Genomic DNA, 24,643 nt, shown 5'->3' with positions numbered 1-24,643 from the left:
GAGCTGATTAGAGACATTCAGGAAGAGTTTCCTCTTTAGATGCTTAAAAAAAAGTAGTTTGTTGCTTTACAGATGAAAAATCTTGATGCACTAGATGCAAAGTTTGCCCTTGAGGAAATTCATCACAGTGCAGGAAAAAGGCCATTTTCTGTACACATTAATCCTCTCTAAATTATTTATTACAGGCAAAAATCAACGGCATTCCCAACATTAGCATGTAAAATATATTGTAATGCATATTTTATATACAGTGGGGCAAAAAAGTATTTAGTCAGCCACCGATTGTGCAAGTTCCCCCACTTAAAATGATGACAGAGGTCAGTAATTTGCACCAGAGGTACACTTCAACTGTGAGAGACAGAATGTGAAAAAAAAATAAATCCATGAATTCACATGGTAGGATTTGTAAAGAATTTATTCGTAAATCAGGGTGGAAAATAAGTATTTGGTCAATAACAAAAATACAACTCAATACTTTGTAACATAACCTTTGTTGGCAATAACAGAGGTCAAACGTTTACTATAGGTCTTTACCAGGTTTGCACACACAGTAGCTGGTATTTTGGCCCATTCCTCCATGCAGATCTTCTCAAGAGCAGTGATGTTTTGGGGCTGTCGCCGAGCAACACGGACTTTCAACTCCCGCCACAAATTTTCTATGGGGTTGAGGTCTGGAGACTGGCTAGGCCACTCCAGGACTTTCAAATGCTTCTTACGGAGCCACTCCTTTGTTGCCCGGGCGGTGTGTTTTGGATCATTGTCATGTTGGAAGACCCAGCCTCGTTTCATCTTCAAAGTTCTCACTGATGGAAGGAGGTTTTGGCTCAAAATCTCACGATACTTGGCCCCATTCATTCTGTCCTTAACACGGATCAGTCGTCCTGTCCCCTTGGCAGAAAAACAGCCCCATAGCATGATGTTTCCACCCCCATGCTTCACAGTAGGTATGGTGTTCTTGGGATGCAACTCAGTATTCTTCTTCCTCCAAACATGACGAGTTGAGTTTATACCAAAAAGTTCTACTTTGGTTTCATCTGACCACATGACATTCTCCCAATCCTCTGCTGTATCATCCATGTGCTCTCTGGCAAACTTCAGACGGGCCTGGACATGCACTGGCTTCAGCAGCGGAACACGTCTGGCACTGCGGGATTTGATTCCCTGCCGTTGTAGTGTGTTACTGATGGTGACCTTTGTTACTTTGGTCCCAGCTCTCTGCAGGTCATTCACCAGGTCCCCTCGTGTGGTTCTGGGATCTTTGCTCACCGTTCTCATGATCATTTTGACCCCACGGGATGAGATCTTGCGTGGAGCCCCAGATCGAGGGAGATTATCAGTGGTCTTGTATGTCTTCCATTTTCTGATGATTGCTCCCACAGTTGATTTTTTCACACCAAGCTGCTTGCCTATTGTAGATTCACTCTTCCCAGTCTGGTGCAGGTCTACAATTCTTTTCCTGGTGTCCTTCGAAAGCTCTTTGGTCTTGGCCATGGCGGAGTTTGGAGTCTGACTGGTTGAGGCTGTGGACAGGTGTCTTTTATACAGATGATGAGGTCAAACAGGTGCCATTCATACAGGTAACGAGTGGGGGACAGAAAAGCTTCTTACAGAAGACGTTACAGGTCTGTGAGAGCCAGGGATTTTCCTTGTTTGAGGTGACCAAATACTTATTTTCCACCCTGATTTACGAATAAATTCTTTGCAAATCCTACCATGTGAATTCATGGATTTTTTTTTCACATTCTGTCTCTCACAGTTGAAGTGTACCTCTGGTGCAAATTACTGACCTCTGTCATCATTTTAAGTGGGGGAACTTGCACAATTGGTGGCTGACTAAATACTTTTTTGCCCCACTGTGTATATATATATATATATATATATATATATATATATATATATTTTTTTTTTTTACTGTTAACACCATTATGCTTTTTAACCAAATGGATAGTTTTTTGGAGGCAGGTTATGAGTGAATTTGCGTCATAAAGGTGAGGCCCCACTGCTGACCTCTCCTCCTCCTGTTAACCAAACCTACATCTACGCAGCTGCTGATGCCTCTGCCATCATTCCACACACACATTCAAACACACGCTCAAGCCACACTACCAGCATCGTCTGCTTGCCTTGCCATTGCAACAGCCTGGTGGGAGGTCTAATTGGAGCAGATTGAGCTGCTGTCCTGCAACATATGGTTCGCAGCCCTGACAGCAGAAAACAAAGGAGGAACATCCACACAGGTCCTGGCCCCATCACAGACTCAGCAGCTGGGTTAGACAGCCTCACACACCAATCAAATCACCATCTAAAGCCTCCAGGCTGAGGTCAAAATGCATCACGAGGGTGCTGAATCTTTTTGTTCTTCTTCTTTCTTGTGGACGACAGTTATGAGAATGAAAATATGTTAACCCAGCATTATGGGTGAAATAAAAAAACACTCCAGTATCTAAGTTCAGATTTATGATGTATACGATTCAGTTTGTGCTTTTATGCAAGTCTTGCCAATGAATACAGCTTAATAAATTTCATATGGAAGCACAGTTATAACCCTCGTTCTCCAAACAACTTTTACTCAGACTTCCAAAACATCACAATTTTAGCCTTTAGCATCAGTCGCAAGTGATCTGGGAAGAGTCATTATTCCCTAGCAACTGGTATTTGCCAGGGCGATGCCAACTGCTTTCTAGGCCTGTGTGGCCAGGGCCTTATTTCTTAATTCACAACTACCGCAGTTAGTGTGGGTTTGTGGACCACACAATATAATGTACTGTAATGTAATTCAGTGCAATTTTTTAAACAGTTTTAAATTTCCATTGTGAATGCTAAAAAAAAGCACTTTTGGACCAATGAGTATCTGAAATTAGATACAATTTATCCACCATTATATAACAAGTCATCTGACAGGGGAAGATACACACTGCTAATGTGATCCTAAATGCGTTGGCCAATTTTTGTGCTTAAATCAACAACTGCTTTCAGCTCCCTAATGGGTTCAGAGGTGGACATGTCATTATTTTTGACACTTATTATTCAGTCTAGAAGTTCACTCTCAGTATAAATGATGTCTAAACACACACTGATTTTTTGGACTCTCAAAAATCTGCCATGACATTTGGAGCTTCAGTACAGTTTCTTATTACTACTACTACTAATAATATACCAAACATAAGAGTATGTTTGCATTGTGTATCTTTGATGTTTAATGGAAAACCTGAACGCAATGTTCAAAGAGGTTATTTATGGAACAATTACAAACAATACTATCTAAATTAGTCAAGCACTTTTTATTAGTGTTATTGATTATTAGTACAAAGTGATTATTTGGTGCTGGCGGACTGCTTGTTCCCAGGCAACAGCCTATAGGAGATACCCGCATAGTGAAGCATCTTCACATAAAGTATTGGTTTTTCATGTGCATATAGTATAACTAACATTTTCTGTACAGTGCATTTCACAAGATAATGTATACATAACCCCGAGAAGCACACTGATCGCATCATTATCTCTATGCGGCAAAATCGCTCCTATTGTGAGGGAAGGTGCTTCATAAATTCTGTTTGCTTACACTATTTTGCTTCCAGCCTTGGAAGAGGTTTTCGTGTCAAAGTTTGTCATGAATTCATCTTTCATCCAGCAGATACTCTATTTGGGAATGCTGAGGGTAAGGTGATAAAAAGTTAGTATAGGTAGAGGCTGCCAAGTTGTGTGATTCTGTTTCTCCTGGAAGGGAAAAGGCTTCACTTGGAATTAGAGGAGGAATAATAGCATCCTCACACATCAAAAACTTTTGGCACTCTATCTATTGGCCTCAGGGACGTTTTAGCAGATGGTGGTATACGCAGCATGGCAGTAACAATTACTCTTCCCCTGCTGAGGAACTATTTGCAATTTTATTAGAAACAAAAGACTAAATACAGACATCAAATACCCACAAGCAGCAGATATAATTAGACAAATCAAAGTTAATTTGATTCCTAACATTTCGCTAGAACAAGTGAGGGAACACGAGTCTTCAATAACACCATTTGATGGGAGATAGATCTGTGGCGAACTAAACTTTTTACCACCTGGAAACCACATTTCATTTAAGGTGACTGACAAGACTGGTGGATCATTCTTTATGTCATCACAAACACTTATAGAATTGCAGAGACTACACACCAAAACAAAGCTGACAATTCAACATGCACTACCACTTTACACAGTAAGTGCGAGTTTGCAGGTGTGAAATAGGGTCATATTTGATTTTCTCATTAACTTCTTTTTTTCTCAATCTTTACACAGCTACTTCCGTGTAACACTGTGCCTTCACCAGAAAGTATGCGCTGGTTGCTCCCATTTATACTTTTTATTAAGTGAACTACATTCAGCATCGTCCCTGAAGGCATCCTGTATATACATAGACACAGCACTGAAGCTGGTGCAGTACAAATGCATTGCTGTCACTACATCGCCTGTGTAGACATTGTATAATAGTTTCTATGTCAAAACAGCCTGTTCTCATTCCCGCGATGTCAAATAATGCTGCTTTGTCAAAGCTGCTTGCGTGTTTCAGTTACAACAACTTGTCCTTCGGCAGCCGTGCATGAGTCAATGGATTATGGCATTAGTAAAACAGATCTGTCAATCCCAGCTCGTCATTTTTCAACTTGAAGGGTTTCTGTTTTGAAAAAGCATGTTTTAACCCAAACAATAATCTTCCCCTTACATTAAATAAGTAGTGGTTTAAGTGTAGTAAACAAGCAAATGAAAAGAAATTAATCTGCAAGTGGAAAAAAGCAAAACTATGTGCAAAACGCAAAGCTCTAGATGGGATGGATCTGGTTGAGAAAACTGTGCCACACCTTCAGCTACCTGGCTTTAGCGGTCTCTAAAATGCTACACTGAAAAACAGACTTGTGTAACGAAGACACACAGGTGGCATTTGACAAAAAAACAGCATGTGATGCCCAAGGTAGCGAAAGTGTTGGTCAAGAAGTTCAGAGCTTGTTTAAACCTAGACAATTACTAGATTTAGGGAAGTTTTCCTCATCCCAAGACAATTGACACCAGTTGTGGTGAGTGACCATTGGAGAGTGCAACCAATTTCACCCAGCAGTGACGACTGGCAAAGAGGGTAGTGCATCAAACTGCCAAATGGCCATTGGTAAATAACAACAGCAGCCCATAATTTTCATGTAAGATGCTGACTTGTCTGCAAATATTTGCCAACTGCTCATCAAGAGGTAGTAAAACTTGAAAACCCTCACCTTCACCTCACCTTCTTTGAATCAGTATTTTGAGTTTTTTGAGGTGATTTGCGTTTAAGTTCTGTTTAATCCTTTGTCATATTGTTTCCCAGTGCTTCTGAGTTTACTTTTGCTTTTGTTCCTCATTAGATATTTAGCTGTCATCTTTTGAGATCCCTGTTTCACCAGTCAAATCCCCGTGTCTGTCTAGTCCCTCTGTGTTCTCTCTCCATGGTCTTTATTTAGTTCTGTCAATTTTGCATTCTTATTTTCATGCCTCAGTGTTTGCTACTTCCTGCTTTATTTTGATAATCTTTTATTTTGGGTGTGTTATGTTCAGGTTTGCTTCCCTTATTTCATTAATTCAATTAAATTCAATTTAATTATATAGTGGCAAAGCACATTAACATTTACCTCAAGCCCCTTTATATTGTAAAGTAGAGAGTCTACAATAATAGGCATTAGTTAGATTCAGGCTACGTCCACACAAACACAGGTATTTTTGAAAGGCAACTTTTTCTGTGTGTTGGGTATGGAAGAAGATTAGGGCCACTGGGGAAAAAAGGGCATGTCTTTTTTTTCTTCTTTTCCAGAATTCTGAGAAGAAACTCAGAATTCTGAGAAAAAGTCAGAATTCTAAGATTAAAGTCAGAATTCTGAGAAAAAAGAATTTTGAGAAAAAAGTCCAAATTCTGACTTTAATCTTAGAATTCTGACTTTTTTCCTCAGAATTCTGGAAAAGATATTGATATTGAAGAATGATTCCACCTCACTGTCTGTCCACACGTAGGACTCATTTCTGTTTCTATACACCATCTTTGTTACTCTTTCCCTCCCAGGCTTCTAGACTTCTGATTGGCGAACATTTCTACACGGTCAAGTCATTTTGGAGGATTGTGTGAAGTAATTGTGCCAAATATTTATCACATGTTTTCTACCCCCCCCTCATCAGTTTTTACTGTCCATTCATCTTTCATAAAGAAGGGACAGATGCAGGCATAGAGTAAAGGAGAGAGGAAGGTCATTTTAAGTTCAGTCATGCAGCTGAAAGGACGAATAAAGAAAGCAAGTCAGAGAAAAGGAGAGTTAATGATTTATGCTGTCATTCGTGTGACCGTGCTGGGACAGTCCCTGCCTGATGATGCATTCAGTGGACTTGATTGCTCCATCCGCTTATTTCATCCAGATGAGAGGTCCTTTAATGCTTTCCCACTTGCCAACCTGATCTACTTTCTGTTTTTTTTCTTTTTCTTTTTTTTTCAAGCTAAGGACGGTGGACGTAAAATGAGGATGAAGCTAAGTGACTGGCATGTTTAGGGAACTTGACCTTGTGGCGACTATTTTGAAAAAAATAGTACACACAAATATTTAATTTGTGAGGGGACACACACACACACACAGCATAGAGTCTGAGGTTTACACATATTCATAACACAACAAAGACACATATGGTTCAGCAAAAGTGCAACAAGAAGAAAGGTGAATGAATGAACATATGAGTGAATAATGAAAAAGTGAATGTAAGTGGTTTTGAGACAAAACACCGGGCGAGATTTTCCAGAGCTGTCTAAGAATGACGGATATCTCTAATATGAGCTCATTTATTTTTGATTGGCAAAGCTGATTGAATTCCATTCAGAGCCACTGTCAACATGTCCTCATTTCAAACTCCCACATCTCCCTTGGCGGGTAATCAAGCACTTTGAAAACTGTTTGATGAAAGAAATTTGGCCAGATCATTCAAGAGGACACTGCATAAACAAATCTATTAAACCACACAATTCAGAGCAAGAAACACACTGGATGAACATGTTTCACTGGCTAAATGTGTGGTGGTGACAGTATTAACACATCGGAAAACAGCTAATAATCAATGTGACTCAGGTTAATAATCCATTTTGATAATGACTTAAATAGGGAGTGAACTGAAACAGGACAAACAAACAAATAAATAATGATGAAACACGATATACAGCCAGTAGATAATAGAGTGCCATTTTCTTTTCCTTTGAACTGAGGTGAATGCAGAAGTGTCAGAGTTCAAACAGCCAATAATAAGCAAATTAGTTTGATGTTGATTTCTAGAAGGTTTACAATAAGCAGCAAATTGCTGATCAGTTTGGCAATTGTAAACAAGTGACAACATCCAGAGCCCTGTACTACAATTTGATTTCAGTATACACAGGATGTCTTCTGCTATTTGGCTTCACTTGGCAATTAGGATAAGTGGTCACACAAAGCTGGTTATCAACTTGCTAAGTTAGTTGCTAAGTTTATTGGCAGGAGAGCAACTGTATAATATAGTGTTAAAAGGGTGCACTTTAAGCACCTTGTTTGCTACTATGTTAATAAAGTTTAGCCTGTTTGAAGGAGAGTTTTAGTTTGTACTCTTTCAGATGTAGCGTCAGTAGTGTTTAATGTTGTGAGAGCAAAGATTAAATATAGACTTCAAATGTTGGGTTAATCTACAGCAACTTGAATATAGGTATCTTGTTTTATGATCATATATTAATGCATATAGGACAACAAAATATCTGTAAAATTGTTTTCTGCCTACAGAATAAATAAATATTGGAATAAGGTTGTGTGTAAGAATCTATATTTAATAATGATGGTTATCAGGGGAACAAAGAGACATTAAAGACTATCTACTACTGTGCAGAGAGACCCGTGTGCTCTTCCAGGAATTGTGACCTTGTTTTCCAGATAATTGATTGGTCAGTAGGTTCATAGTAAGAAGTTTTCCACCTACGTAGTAGAGATTACATAGGGCTATCCCTCAAATTACTCAGATAACATGAAATCAAGGAAATAGAAAGTGGCAAGAATTCCTCATACTGTGTTTAACCCCTTACAGAAGAAATAAAAACATTTAGAGCCTGGTACAAAAACTGTTTTTTGACATCAAAGTAGTTCCACAGTTTGGAACCTGCAAACACTGATCACCTATGTTTGGTAGTCAAGATCTTGTAATAACCAGCAGAGATCGAATAACCAATGAAAGTAGACACCCAGGCACTGAAGGGGTCCTTGACGTACAGTACTTTGGCAATTTAAAGTAATGAGCAAGAGTACAATTTTAAAAATCAATAAAGAATTTAACAGGCAGGCAATGCAAACTGAATAGACTGAATTTTTTTAAAGTAATGAATTGTTTGCCTGAAAAGCCCCTTTTTAAATTCAAACATTAAACTAATTTTGAACATTTAAAAAAGGAAATAAAAGTGTCTTATTTTGTGTTGCTGGAACCAAATAGTTTATAAATATAGCAGATGCCGCAATTTAAAATAGCGCACTGCAACTTCACTTACCTGGAGATCTGAAGGTCCAGGCTTCGTCATCATCAAAGTGTGTATCTCCAGCCGTAAACCTCTCTCCAGGGAAAAATGCATGTGCCACTGTGCCCCCCGGCCCATCAAAGGGGTATCCATCATTGTGGTCAGCCTTAGTGAAGTCGATCTGAATGTCTGCATTACTTCCAGCCACCTCATGAAAGTTAAGTGGTGCAATGTCGCTCCAGACCTTCAAGGCGTAGTACATGAGGGCTCGAACAGTGTCCCTGCCCAATAAGGCAGAATCCTTAGGGAAAGTCCGCACTCTGAGAGAGAGAGAGAGAAAGTGGAGAAAAGAAGTATATCAAATATAATGAAGGAGAGGGAGAAGAACTGTGTGAAAAAGGTGACTAATGAAGAAAATGGATGGGATGCTGACAAAAAAAAGTTGATAATGGACAGGGTAACTGTGAGAAGGAAAAGACTAGAACCAGCCACAGCTATGTATATACTGATACAAGGGTGGATCCTCATTGGTACAAGTCATGCCTGTGAGCTAAAAGGTCAACTTCTTATTACTCTTGGGTGTTCATGATATATAGATGGGAGAGCCCTAATTAGGTAATCTCACACACATTTCTAGCTTTACACACAGTAACCTGCCCACCAGCTGTTCAAACCTTCAGTTTATGAGGGGCTACCAATCAAAACAAAGCTGCCTTTAAGGGAAAAGTGAGGTTGTTTCAGTGGTTCCACTGAAATGCTGCATTGAGCTGTGACTCATAAAAAGCTACTCTAATGGAGTTCAGCATAAAAATACAAAACTAGAAACTAGCATAATTGGCCCCTTTTGAATTAAAACTAACAATCTTGTTTGAAATGGTATCCTCAGAAGTAAAATGAATAAAAGAATTGTGAGTAGGTGATTAAGCACAGGAGGAAAATTCGAAAAAGGAAAAAGAAGTACAAGATGTAGGGAGCTCTGGACTGCCTAAGAGCATGAAGATCGACTAAATAATGTCTGCCACCTGCACAAAAAAATCCCGATTCTGTGATTTCACTGGTGTGCGTGTGTGTGTGTTTTAAACTTAAATATATATATATATAATGAATAGATGCTGCTGCCACTTACGTCCCAATATCTGGAGAATACAATGTGCATTCGCGACATTGGCATCAGCTGTTGGGAACACCTTACAAGCCTTACCCTGTTCTTACATTTCTCTATTCTTCATTTACCAATCAGTATAACATCTCTGAAGTCATTCATTTCTGATAGCTACAGTAGAAACAGTACAGAAATGAACAGAAAACCACTCAAATGTCAAACTAAGTTTGCCCACCTCCTCTCCACCCATTCCCCCTTTCCTCTTCATTCTCTCATTGTCTCTGCGATCTCTTTTCTTTTCTTTCCATCCATCAGCCTTCGCCCCCTCCTTCATCTCTGCTTCTACATGATGCACTTACCCTCTTTGTCCCTACAAGCGCACTTTGTCTAAATACAAGAAGCCATTTTGCCATTGCAGGCTGCTCTAGGAAATTTAATCAGCGTGTGATACTGACAGAGTATAAGAAGAGTGAATGCCACCTTATCCTCCCATTACAACTAGCTTCAGGCTAGTATCATAGATAAGTGAAGGAATAACATGCCAATACATTATTTTTTTTATTTTTTATTTTAATTTGTGTGTGTGTTTGTGTGTTATTGCTGCATGTATTTGCTCTTACATCATTGTGGAGAAATTATGGCACATTCCTGTTACTATCCTCGACGCCCACAGCTTATGCACAGCTCTCTTAAGGTCCCGCCACAACATTTCAATCAGCACGGTGGTGCAGTGGTTAGCACAGCAAGAAGGTCCTGAGTTCAATTCCACTATCAGGCCGGGGTCTTTCTGTGTAGAGTTTGCGTGACTTCTCTTTGAGTACCCCGACTTCCTCCCACAATCCAAAGACATGCAGTTAGTGGGGTTAGGTTAATCGGTGATTCTAAATTGCCCATAGTTATGAATGTGAGTGCGAATGGTTGTCTATCTCTATGTGTTAACCCTGCAACAGACTTGTTGACCTGTCCAGGCTGTACCCTGCCTCTTGCCCTAAGACAGCTGGGATAGGCTCCAGCTTGGACAAGTGGACTTTCTGTTGTAGGTTTGCTGTTGTCCTTGGAACCCAGTTAAAGCTAAATTTTAGCTGTCAGGCAGATTGCCTTACATTTAACTCTTTAATACTTTGCACGACCATGAGCTACTCTGTATACAAAGTCAAGAGGTCCTGTGGCTGTAAAACTCCAAATCATCATCCCTTCAGAGTCCATGTGCTCTTTTTGTGTGTTTGTTTTTGTTGTTTGGTTTTTTTTATTTCAGAGAAGAGACTTTCTGTTGGAAAAATTCGAAACAGGCCACAGAACAGCTCATGATCCAAAGCATACCACATCGTCTATAATATACAGTGGAGGCAGACAATGGCTTGGGCATAAAAATGTTACTGATTTCAATGACAGCGTTTATTGATGATGTGACACAGGACAGAAGCAGTAGTCAGTCACCTGATCTTAACTCAATTGAGCATGCATTTCACTTGAAGACTAAACTTCGGAGACGAAGGCCCACAAACAACAGCAACTGAAAGCCACTGAAGTAAAAGCCTGGCAGAGCATTATAAAGGAGGAAACCCAGCATCTGGTGATGTCCATGAGTTCAAGACTTTAGGCTGATGTCAGCAAAGGGTTTTCTGTCATGGTCCCTGTGCCTGCCCAGCCAGCCCAGTGTGGCCGCAAATGTTTTTGGTCTGTCTTTTCCATCCCCTCTCTTGCTCGCCTCAGTCCCTCTCTCCTGTCTCTCTGCCTGGGCGGAGCTCAGATTGAGCTCCCGCCTGTGGCCCACACACACCTGCAGCTGATCACCTGTGATTCCACATTTGTTTGCCATCTCTTCTTAAGGCAGGGGCACTGAGCTGTTCGTCGCTGGAATATTGAGGCACTCTAGTTAGTATTGCCCGGCTCTGCAGAATTCAGTTGTTTCTCGTGCTTGCTTTGGAGTAACCCTCATCTCTGTGAATAGGTTTCCCGGGTCTATCTCGTACCGTGACCCCTGAGCGTGAGTGGAACTGCTTGGTGTGGAGTTGGTGTGGACGAGGAGCGGAGCGAATGTGAAGCCTTTGTGTTTCCCAGACCCTGTGGACTTTGAACCACAGTGTTTTCCCCCCGTGTATATAGGGCACCTGGTGTGGATAAATAAAGAACTGTTTAAATCGCATCTCTCAGTCTGTGTATTAAAAATGAACATTTTATTTTCAGTTATTTAATTTGTCGAATTACTTTTGAGCCCCTGAAATAAAGGGATTGTTTAAAAAGGAAAAAAAATGCCTTAGTTCCTCACATTTTTATGCAATCTTTTTGTTCAACCCACTGAATTAAAGCTAAAAGTCTGCACTTCAACTGCATCTGAGTTGTTTCATTTAAAATTGGAAAAAAAAAGTAAAATTAGAAAAAATATTTAAACACCTAACTGTATTATTTTAGACCTCTTGAATAGTTTTATATAATAAAGTCCCAGTTTTCCATACTGGGAATTTCCTTGAGGTAGGAATGACATGTTAAAGAAGGCAATTTGAAAATGCAGAAAGGCACACATCGTCGTGTGAGACAAGCTCTGGGTAACACAACTTTTACACGTACCTGCGCCAAAGCAAAAATGACCATCTGTCAGACCACCTGCATTGCATTCATTTGTGCTGCAATTTACATGAAAGAGGAAACAGAACCCATAAAAAAGGCAAATGTGGGTAAATATAAACCATGCAGGGGAAGTTGAAGGTTAACACCTTTAGAGTGAGCTGAACTTCAGCGGAGCTGTGGCTTTTCATTAAATCCTGGATAAACTGGCTTACAAATTAATTCTCCTTTACTCAAGGGACACCACACTGTTTTTCTGTTTGGATGATGTTTTAATCCACTTATAAAAAAAATCTCCACCACAGATTTAAGAAAGTAGGCTCAACTGGTCCTATGAGGCATGAAATTAAAATTGCTTCTACAGCACATACTATAGATTTGATCAACAGGAAATGTCCACATAGGCAAGAGATAGGCAGGTGACAGGATGCACAGCGAGGGAACCTACTTTACTGGCATTATGAGGGGAAAAAAAAGATTTTAATTAAAATCAAAGCATTAGTCAGTTTGTTTAAGCTATATACTTATACTCTAGTTATTCTTTTAATTTATTTCTGACAAAGTGGTTGCTCAAGAAAATGTCCGTCCAGACCAGCCTTGCTGTTAGTACCAGTAATCTGGGCTGCTGCAAGACACATAAAGGCTTAAATCTACAGGATTACAACTGTTCTTTTCCAGAATCTCAGTGTGTTACTTGCCCCTCTTGGCCTCGTCTGCCCTTTATGCTGCAAAAATCTAGCTCCACAACAAAATCCTTGGTATGTATGAACAGCTTAGACAAGCTGATCCAGTTATCGGCCTGCCAAACTCACAGTGTGACAATCACTGTAAACATTTAGGTCACAAATAAGTTCAGAGATGGAGCTTCTGTCACTACAAACAATTCCAAGAAAGAAAAAAAACCCTCTATTGTCATTCCCATCTCTTCTTTTGTTGAATTTGTCACCTTAAAAGCCAAATCTTCTGTCAAGCAAACCTTCTGTTTGACATTTGTTTCAGTTCATACTTGAATTCTTTATGATTAAGGACTTGTTGATCGATGATGACTCATTCCTCCGACTGAATCGTTTCCCCTTTGTTTTGCCATTCAAGAACGGATGAAGAACAGTGGTTCATTATGATCATTTTTAAAAGTTCATTCGTTTTTCTTGGTTTTCTTTTCTCTACATTCTGGGAGCTCCCAGGGCAGTTTGTTCTGGCAAGTCCTTCTCAGCCACACTTTTCTAGTGATAATGGGCTTCTGGCATATGGCATTTTCTCACATTTAGGGATTTCAACAGCTTTGTCTACTGTCCATTTCAAGTATATCTCAGTCTCATTCAGCCTTGCTTTTAAATTCTGTAATTGCTACACCAAATAAAAAGCCTGCGGTGCTCTGAGCCCTGTGAATTAGAAAGACACATACTGTTTGTCCACTTGTCTGAGCACCGAGGCTGCTGTGTGAATTCCTGCCAAACCTGACAGCTTATCACAGAAGCTTGAAAGTTAATACATACCCTCTACAAACAAAGTTGTAATTCAGGTGAGCAATGCTGACTAGCAGCGTGTTTGCCAATGTGCAATGGGAGTCGGAGAAAGACACTGCTCTTGTCTCCAAAAGTAAAACGTGTGCTTGTGGACTAAACTTTGTTAAGCATTAAACAACTTAAAAATACAATTCTACATTTTGTTTTTAGTAATTTCACAAAGTGACAAACTATTATATTTCAGAAGTACACACTGTCCAATCTTCAAACAAAAGATACGATAGTGAACAGGATGAAGGGAGGGAGTGGATAGATGATCATCATCATAAGAAAAACGGACACATACTATAAGGGAGAGTGAGCAAAAGGGAGCATAACAAGCAAAAACACAGCAACTCTCCTATTACAGAAATATTTCTGACAACTCCCTGTGGCTTCATCTTCCACAGTTCTAACTTTAGTCAGAGTCAAGCAGCCTATTCGCTATGAGAATGACGAGTTCCTTATGTTTCAGTGTTTCTCGGGGCTACTACACTCAGAGGGATCAGTGATCACATAGACACATTTCCATCTCTGACAGAGATGTCTCCTTTCCTCATCCACCAAAAAATGTTCCTCACTACAAAAGCTTTTTAAAAGCTGCTTCTGTTGCAGGCTTGTAAGGCAGCACGGAGGTGCACGAGAGAGGGAGCGTGCATGAGAGCGAAAGGGAGGAAGCAGATTAGATACTATCCTCTTAATGCCAGCGATACATGGGTGTGAACTGAGGAGTAGAAAATTAGAGGTTTGAGGATGTTTCTTTTCTTTAGCTGGCAGTTACACCAACTTAGCACAAAATAATGAAGTCGTCACTGATAAATGGAAATATTTAAGAAAAAAAATGGTTTATGTTAATGTCTTTGTCATCTTGCAAAAATGACATTTACATTAACTGAGAACTGATGGTGAAATGTGAGTTCTGCACAGAGCAGACGCAAGCTTCACAACAGGCCCCACACCCTGCAAAATTAAACCCATTTTTAAATTATTTCCCTTTGAGGAACTTGCTAGTTCCTCAAAGCATTCAGAGAATAATGATGATAATCAATGAACCAAATTTAAATAAGATAATCTTCCCTGGCATGTTCATACTACAGATGTCATGCTGCCAGACATTTAGTAGCTGGTCACAGCACACAGTAGAGTTACATGGTTCTTCATATCCAATTCAATACCAAAACAAAATGATCATCCCATGTACTCAAACATAAACTCCTTCATTAAAAACTCATTGATATGATGGCAAGACAATTACTATAGTTGTTGACATTATATTTTGTTGGAAAGACAGTGAAATTTTAATGATTAAGACTGGAAACATTTTATCCAATGGTTAAAATGTTGATTTTACAACGGCAGTGCCAGCTGTAGCAAACATTGTCAACTTGAATTCTTTAAACACATCTGGATGGTGGTCTTCTAAGTGCTTCACTAAATTGGAATATTTTTCTCAGTTAGTCCAAGAAACGCAGTAACATCATTCTTCATTGCCTTTTGCAAATCAATTTTCATACCTTAGTTACTCCCACCTCAAATGCAAAATACTTCCATATCCAACTCTGGCTTTCTTATCAGCTGTACTAGCTGCCATCTTCCAGATGTAGTTTGTGCTGCGCCATTTGTTGTTTTTCTTTGTACAACGTTACATTAGAGTACGTATGTAACAACTCTTTAGTTCCATGTATTGTTTGTTATTGTGTCTGATTGGCAAATTCCAGTTAGGTTATATTGCCACCTATTGACAGCTTGACAGCTCTTCAAAATTAAGTGGAAAATCTCTATTTTACAAAAATACTTGTGTACATCCAGACATGCAGTATCCTCTGCAAGCGCTGCTCTGACCACCCACATTGCACGCCCCGCAATTTCACTACAAGTATGTGCATAAACAGCAACTTCTGTATCAACTGGCTAAGATTTCACGTGGAGGACCATCTTCAGTGATGACAGCTGGGTCTGTGGCTAAAATTGAGCAGTTTGCAGCAATTTTCTATTGAAGAGTCCATAGTTTCCAAGCCAGACGGCAGTGTGTCAAATGTGGAGACTAGGAAGGTGTCTACAGGCAGAGACTGTCAACGTGTTCTCACGTAGCATCCTGAGGCATCTGAGGGAGAACATTCAGCAGAAACAACTACAACTGCTTTCCATCCTGCCATTGCGTGCCTGCACAACGCACATTGAAAATGCAGGTTTTCTTTCTGTTTTTTTTTTTACGGACATCAGCACATACAGTAACTTAAATTTCCTTTTTTGGACTTTGTCCACTAGCAGTAAATTAAAAATAAGGTGGACAAAAGCAGGGGCCAGGTACTGCCCCTTTTTAACCTGGTAACCTGGGAGTTTCATGGCCAAAGACTGGCCCATTCCTTTTTCTCATGGTAGAGAAATGTATTAAATTTTTTTACAGTTTCTATCATAATAGTTCACAGTTCATTTGTGCTGCACAATATAGGTAATTTGTCTTAATAGGCAAAAATTAGGCTACCTACCATTATGTGGATATATTCTGAATGTCTTGATGCCATTTAGAATCAATCATGTCTGTTCTCACTGTGTTATATTCTACACTAGAATAAATGACTTAAATAACTAAATCACTTAATTCTGTAAAGACTGTCCCCTTACTCATGGCCTCTTTTTATCGGGATCAGAAGCATTGTGCGGGCATATCAGCAGCTCTGATGCTCCAAAAACATGCCATTAAAAGTTGTTATGCAATATTACACAGATCATACTGGGACCTTAAAACAATGTTTTCCTCTTAATATCTCTGATTCATTGGTTACATGTTGAACTTATTAGCCTAAACTAGGCTAATAACCTTGCAACTGGGGTCTGTCCTCTGGTAAACAGGCTAGTTAACTTAGCACATTTGGCAACATCTTACTCCAACACTCTTGTCAGCCTCCCCTGACCACTTTTTACTCTCTCTAATCACTGACTGACGCTTAATTCAATAGGCCCAAGCAACTCAAACATTTGGGAGGAGAGAAATCTCTCAGATGGTAGAACCAATCTGATCGACTGTGATGCAGGGGTTGCACTGCTAGAAGAATTGAAATTGTGAAGAAAATAAAGTAATTGTCAAAATAATTTTTCCCCACCAAACTGGCCCAAGAGAGAGGAGAACGTGAACCGGCCCATCAAAAATCTGACTGACTGTCCCGATTACTCTCCTGTCCCTGGATCAAAGTGTTGAAACACAGGAAAAGATTGTAAAATAGCAGCCGTGGTGACGATTGGGGCGATCGTGGCTCAAGAGTTGGGAGTTCGCCTTGTAATCGGAAGATTGCCGGTTCAAGCCCCGGCTTGGACAGTCTTGATCGTTGTGTCCTTGGGCAAGACACTTCACCCGTTGCCTACTGGTGGTGGTCAGAGGGCCCGGTGGCGCCAGTGTCCGGCAGCCTCGCCTCTGTCAGTGCGCCCCAGGGTGGCTGTGGCTACAATGTAGCTTGCCATCACCAGTGTCTGAATGGGTGGATGACAGGTTGTGTAAAGCGCTTTGGGGTCCTTAGGGACTAGTAAAGCACTATACAAATACAGGCCATTTACAAGGGTGGACGGAAAAAAAAAAAAGATATTAAAAAACCAAAAGTGGATGGAAAATCAGGTTAGGTTTTTGATTTTTAGAGGCTGATTCCCCGAACCTTTTGATTACACCTCCTCCTTTTTGATAATTCCATATAAGCCACAGGTTATTGGAAGTTTCCGGATTACTGGACTGTGGACTTTTAAGTCTCTAAGGTGGTGGAAGAAGATAAAGGAATTGGGACCAGAAGGAGCACATTGTGCTTATTGCAACGAATTAGGAATACTTGATTAAGGCTTTGAAATTTGTTGGATGGACAGAAGGCTGATTAAGTTGAGTTAATTTTAATGACTAGGTTAATTCCATGGCATAATTTGGACCTCCATTTGACAAATAAGTAAGAGCAAACTAGACTTTGTGCAGGGAGGTGTGTATCTGTGTCCATGCTGTGTGTGTTAACCTAAGCTGATACAGGCAGGCGTGCACACACACACACACCTACACACACTCTTATTACATTTCACCTGTTTGACTTTCAATTTCCGCATATTTCTTAAAGACCTTTGCAGGCAAAAACACAGAGTGATGATTCAGTTGAGGACAGGCAGGGAGGAAAGTGGAGCGTGATGGCAAAATGCAGAGAGAGGGAGAGAAAAACATGAAGAAACCTCTAACGCTCTTTTGCTGTCCCCCGCCTTCAGCCTCTCAGCAGGCTTTTACCTCCTGTGGTTTTGCTGCTCCACAGAGACATGAGCTGACATCAAAAGTGATGCTAAAAAGTACATGTGCACGCAAACACACAGGCACACACACCTAATATTCACCTCCTGTGCTCCACTACCCTCCGTAGACATAAGCTGATTAGCCTGCAAATTGAAAGCTCATATAGCAGATGGTGATTCATATGCATTTTAGATGCACACATGTATAATGTGGCTCAAACACTGAGACACAGACTCACAAAAACTGGAAAATATTCCACAGACAGACTCAGACTGTATATTAAACCAAAAAATTCTCAGATATATATCTTACACACACACACACACACACACACACACACACACACACACACGTCATGTCATTTAGGCTGAAGATGAAAGTCACTAAATTAAAAAGGCTCTGCGTGAGTCTACCCTCTTCCAAAAATATCGGTCTCTCCCCCTTTCAGTCTGCATCTCCCTCTTTTGTCATTCTCTTTCTTTCCTGTTTATTGCAGTCACCGACTCTACGATGCTGATGTGAAATCTGGGTCCCTAATAGGATAATGGTGTTATAGTTATTCTTAAGGATCTACCAAGCAATTTCACAGGTTAGTGGCCTCAAATGCCAGGAGAGGAAAACAATTTCAGAGAACTTCGCAGTGCCAGAATCATGGCAGGTTATAGCTTTCAGTGTTGTGATTTTTTTCAGTCTCTTTTAACCAGCTTTTAGTCTAGATTTGATCAAACTCTTTTCTATAATCATCATTATTACTGATGCTTTTAATCCTGTTTTTATTCTTTGTCATTTCCATGTTTATCTTTTCAATTTCTTTTTTATTTCATTCTTCGGTTTGTGCGTCTTGTGTCCTGTGACTATTCATCAGTGAAGCACTTTGAACTGTGCTAACCCGTATGACAGGTGCAATAAAAATATAATTTTATTGATTCATTTGTTCTGGGAGGCACGTTTGCTCTACAGTATAGTATAGGCATTTCTCATATATGTATATATAAGATAAATGCAAGGTGCATTCTACCTGGGCTGAGAAGATAATTTATTACTGATGGCATTCATTCCGTCCAGCAGAGTAAACCTGTGTTTGTGCAAACACCATGTACAAACCACCCTCCCAAAAAAACTTTGTTTTAAATTGAGATTTTATTTATATGTCTTCTCGTCTCATACAGACTATCCGTGAATTGTGGTATGGGTGATCTGTGTGGGAAGAGAGAACTGTCTTGGATCATCATGCGATGAGTTCAGAGATCTTTAAGGATGCTTAAAATTGCTTAAGAAGTTTAAAGAGCCTTAAAATACCACCTAACAGATTGCATGTCATTATTTTAATAATTTTCTGATAATTTATACATAGTTTTTATAGTTTAGTTTATATATAGTTTCTAGCAACCAGCCACTGTCAGGAGGTCAGTGACCAGTCTCTAGGTCTGCGAGTCTGTTGCTTTTAGCAATCGATTTCACAGTGACTGCCAGCAATCTCCAGTAACTACTGGCAACCAGTCAGGGAATAAACATTTTTCCCTAGCAACCACTGGTTATTAGTTGGTGACCTACTGACCTACTCCAAACCTGTGCTACTGGGGTCTTAATATGTAGAATGGAATTAAGTTTGCACATATTTCTCGCATCTTTGTCACTTTCCTCCAGTGCCACCGCTGTTTGGAATCTCTTTTGTTTTTTTTCCATTCTCATGATGAGTAATGCGGATGAACAGTAGCATTATATGTGCAGATTTCTTATTTTTTTTCTTCTGGTTCCATTTATTTAAAAAAAATAAAGATTTACTGCTGGCTGAGTTGTGAAGGGTGTCCGAGGTAGTTAAATTTAGATGAGGAGGAATTCAGCAGCATGGTGTATTAAAAATATGGAGCTTTTCAATGCTTGTAATGTTAGTGAAAGCAAATCCTGTCCTTTTCTTTAATATTTCGAAGCTGAAATCCAACTACATCTTTATCTTGTATCTATCTTTTAAAAACACAGCTCTAAGGATCAAACAAGCTCTGTCCAGACTAGTGTTTTAGCACAATGTCAGGAATAATCTCCGTCTCTGAAAAGATCACAAGATCATTCACATGCACTGGGTATGCTGGTGCAAGAAAGCAGATGACTGGTTGACCAGATGTTGGTTTGCTTGATTTGGCATCATGGAAAACGTAGGTTAGGAGTCATAGCAAAGCAAATAGGGTGAGATTATCTACTGGCAGAGGAAGGCTAGGAATGGGAAACTGATCACCCCGAAGGAAGAGGAAAATCAGTAAAAGTATGTGAGCATAATTAGTGTATTTTAGCTATGAGACCCATTAAGGAAAAGTGAATTTGGGTGCCAGCATTTTCATTAGATCAGCACTGTTTCTAAAAGTCTCTATTTGTATGCTAGGCGTAAATGTATAAAAAGTTACACATTTTAAAACTAAAACAAATTAGTATGGCTGTACCCTAAAAGGGCATAAATATAATGATGATACATCGCAATATGTAAAGAAAATGATGCCATTGTGGACCTACATTCATTTTCGTGGTCATTAAGGCTGTGTTTGGGCTCCTACGCTGCTCGTTCTTGTACTCTGTTCATTTACTTGATTAGAAAGATGATAGTGCAAGTCTAAAGAGATGGATGGGAGTTGGTGACTTTGCAATCCAATAAAATCTAGCTGCATGATTTAATGAATGTAGAGGAGGGAAAAATGCAATCTTGCTCTTCATGTTTGCCTCTTCTCTTTGTTATTCTCATCATCCTCCCCATTTAGTTTTTTGTTTTTTTCTCAGCTCTACTCAGCTCGCTACACCTATCTGTTTGAGTTATCAGTGGGACTGCTAATGACTGCCTGGCTGTCTGCTGTGATAATGGCCTAACAATATGAGGTAATGAGCTAACAGTGAGCTGTTACACAACTAGGCCGTTGATGTCTATAACATACTTGGTTGAGTGAAGCGTGGTGTGTCGGCGTGTGTGCAACAGAAAAAGGAAAGAGGTAAGCAGGAGTTAAATTGGGATTAAGGGCTCAAGCTTAGCAAAGAGGCTCTCAAAGGAAAAAAAAAAACATAGCCAAAATCACTTACTCATTTCTATTGTGGAAAAATGCATTCTTTAATTCTAAGAGGCTAAAATAAATAGCCTAGCCCCTTATCTTTATTCCTTTGCATGAAGTATCTGACACCCACCTCTCATCACCTACTCCTAGCACATTTCCAGAACATAATGATGTGTGTGAACAAGCAGGGGAGACTGTGAAGTGCCAGTCAATCAGATGCCGTCAATGTGCTGAGGTGAGCTAAATCAGGAGCGAGTGGGCGAGTCTCTGCTTCTCACTGTAACTTAATGTGACGTTTTAATTACAGAGTCCATATATAACGGTGAAGACCTTAGCTTGATGAGGGACACCGAAAGAGTCACAAATGAAATGCTGCATATAATGAACGTGTATGTCTCTATGAACACCAGTAGAAAAATCAAAGTTCTGTTTAAGCATTAACCGTGATTCCTTCGTTAAAACCTGAAAGGATGTGATTAATATTAATATAGTCTTCAGTAGAAACAGATACTGCATAATCATTGTTAACCAAGCTTATGATTTTGCAGAACATGAAAGCATATCTCAGTCGTGGAACTTAAAAGCTATAACCATTTATCAAAACCATTTCTTTCTGTATGTTGATTTTTACTGTTTGTATATCAGCAATATCAATAATAATAATAATTTTTTTTATTGATGTTCTGTTGCTATTACAAGCAGTTATTTCTTGCTTTTGCATATTGTATGACAAAGACAAAACTGAACCATTACAGTCTTAATGCAAGAACGGTAACTGTGCATTAAATATGGCAAACTTTACTATATTGTGAATCAGTTTTAATTTAATTAAACAAAAAAACTAGATCCACGCAGGAAAAAAATTCACAGCAATGTGACGACTAGAGACCCTTTAAAAGAGAGAGAGAGAGAGAGAGAAAACAGAATCAGCATTGAGTGACTAAAGAATAAGGATCCTGTATCCAGGGAAGGATACTGTTGACTACATATAACCTGGTTGTAAATAAATTAGAAGGTTACCTAGGTAACTAGATCACGGAATGCCCAATAACAACCAGCCATCAGCAACAAAGTTATTTGTGGCTTAAGGAGATACACACGCCAGCCTATCTGTTCAGTGTGTGACAGCTTTGGACCCGTCAAGAGGGTTCGTTTGAGTACTGTGATCGCTGGGTGCTGTCTCCTGGTGTTGTAGGTTAACCCTAACCTACAACTGCCTGGGTAAAAATCTCTTTATCAAGACCATCCATCCATTTTATTCTACTTATCTAATTGAGGGGGTGACTGGAGCCCATCCCAGCTGTCATGGTACACTTTGTGTCATGATCCTGGGTCCTTTTGACCCAGCGTTTTGTGTTTTCTGTTAGTGATTTTGGTTCTGTTCCTCCTGTTTAGTGTATTCTGTTCTGCCATCTATTCCTGTGTTAAGTCCACGTTTCCTAGTCTGTGTCTTTGCATGTGTGTGTTTCCTGTTTTATTGTGAAGGTCTGCGTCTCATGTGAGTGTTTTCATTTTGCCTCCCTAGTCTCGTCACGTTTATCACTCCCAGCTGTGTCCCCCACCTGTGTGTAATCTCCCTGTGTTCTCTGAGTGTTTTTAAGTCGTGTCTTCTGTCATAGTCGTTGCTGGTTCGTCTGTGTTGTTTCCCCTCGGTCTCCCTGCGTCTCTCCACCCATCTCTCTGTGTATATTTCCCCGGACCTCCCTGCATCTTTGTTCTGGTTTGTTTTGTTAGTTTGCCCAGTTTAGGTTTTCTGTTACAGCTTTACCCGCGCCATTTCTGTTGTATTTTCATTTGTAAATAAATACTCACCTGCACCAGAGCTGCCGCTTCCGGGTCCTAAATAATTACCACACGGCTTGCCCCGGCAGACCGTGACACTTTGCCAAGGTTACAGATTGTCACAGGTAGAAACAGCCATACACACAATTACAATTAACTTAATCCCCTGCATGCCTTTGCATATTCTCCCCTGTGTCCCCACTTCCTCCCATATTCCAAACTCCACAAAGAAAGGCTGCAGACTGGATTCAAATCTAGAACGTTCTTGCCGTGAAGTGACACCACTATGTCATCCATACACCACAGTACTGGCTATTGTTAATGACAAATATGTGAGATGGACCAGTGCTTCATAAAATAAACCCCAAAATGCAAATATGAGAGAGGAGCTGAGCTGCGGGGACAAATTGATCCTGCTGATTACTAAGTGCAGTGCGAGCACAGGCCAGCGGGACAGTGGTGAAGGGGTATAGCCGTGCCTGGTGTGGGTAAAAGCTAATTTAAGCTTTCTCCTGAGGTAGCTGTACAATGAACCATAAAACTATGAGTCACTGAGGTAAGCCAAAGGAATTTTATAAAATATTATGCAATATTATCACTTTTATTTTGTACTTGCAGTTTTGTTTCAACTCATTGTTTGAAGTCCCTTAGACTCCAAAGCTGTATGTTTTATTTAATGATCAGGTTTTTTATTTATTTATATTTTCCCTTCAGATATCTTCACCTTTACTTTCTTCTTGCTTTATTGAAATGTAATATGTAAGAAGAACCACTTTGCCAAAAACACGATGTTCTTCTTCTAGGTTATTTTGACTTCTTGTGAGCAATGTGTATATTTATCCTCTTTATTTTTAGTCATCTGTGTGGTTAGCATTTTGTTGTTTGCTCTGCTCAGATTAATGTAACATCAATAAAGATTTCGCCCATACACAGTGACATTCTCACTGCATGATGAAATAATTCAAATTAATGTATGCTGCAACATGTAAATTACAGATATATAAATATTATTATTTCTTCTAACTGTTCTTCTTGGCAAATAAACATTTTATATGGCTGTCACATTACATCCAACCCATTAGCTGATAGCCACACATTCTGTTATTCACTCATAAAATCTAATAAAGCAGAGGTGCAACAAACAATGTGATTAAAAAAAACAAACAATTTTCTAAACCAAGCAGAAGGGATATTTCTGTGCAAGCATTACAGCTTCAACCGAAAACACCCAATAGAGGCCAGTTTATGCAGAATTTCAATACTTTGTTATAGTAAATTACTAAAAATCTTTACCTTAACACCTTAACAAAATCTCTCTGGATCTGCACTGACTGCTGTGAATACAAAGGTGTTTTATGGGCTGAAGTCGAGGCTGTCTTATTTCTGAGTAGAGTGAGCTGATGTTTGATTGACAGAGGTGCAAAGAAGAGGCAAAAAGAAGAAAAAGACAGTTAAAGCCCACATGCACATACACCTGTGAGTATGTGCATATTTTGTATTTTGTCTATGCTTGTGTGCTGGGTTTCCGTGCTTCAAATTTCATGTGTGTATTTCATATTCTGCACACACACTTTCCCACACAAGAGATTATGGCAGCTCAATGTTGAATGAACGCTAATAGTGTGGGTAAATCACTGACCAACCATATGTTTCACTGCTTCCTCCTACACGGTCTAACAGTATTCTCTGGTTCCTCGCATGGTCACGGATGACCAGACCAACTTTATTCAAAGGCAGCCTAAAGAAATACTCTCCTCTTTGCTTTCTTTACCAGTTGTAGGGTTATTGTTCATTTACTGGGTGGCTTGCAAGAACCCTAGCAAGACTCTGATGGGAGGTGTTATGAATTGTATTGCATTGATTTGGGACCCACAATGCAGACTTGAAGATTAAATTAAAGTG

The 24,643-nt window shown here is 39.7% G+C and overlaps 1 protein-coding gene across 1 annotated transcript in view; it reads right to left on the bottom strand.

The window, feature by feature from the left end:
* LOC102794347 (matrix metalloproteinase-17-like) overlaps nucleotides 1-24,643 on the bottom strand; it is a 90,298-nt gene that overhangs the window by 22,779 nt on the left and 42,876 nt on the right. Inside the window, exon 5 of the mRNA XM_035909818.2 lies at nucleotides 8,537-8,823. Within this exon, the coding sequence (XP_035765711.2) occupies nucleotides 8,537-8,823 (287 nt within the window). The remainder of the gene's footprint in view (nucleotides 1-8,536; nucleotides 8,824-24,643) is intronic.

The sequence above is a fragment of the Neolamprologus brichardi genome, chromosome 7 (assembly GCF_056152115.1).
Source record: "Neolamprologus brichardi isolate AB-2024 chromosome 7, ASM5615211v1, whole genome shotgun sequence".
In the NCBI taxonomy this organism is placed as follows: Eukaryota; Metazoa; Chordata; class Actinopteri; order Cichliformes; family Cichlidae; genus Neolamprologus; species Neolamprologus brichardi.
Note: the sequence above shows the minus strand (reverse complement) of the source record. Positions and strands in the feature narration are given on the sequence as shown.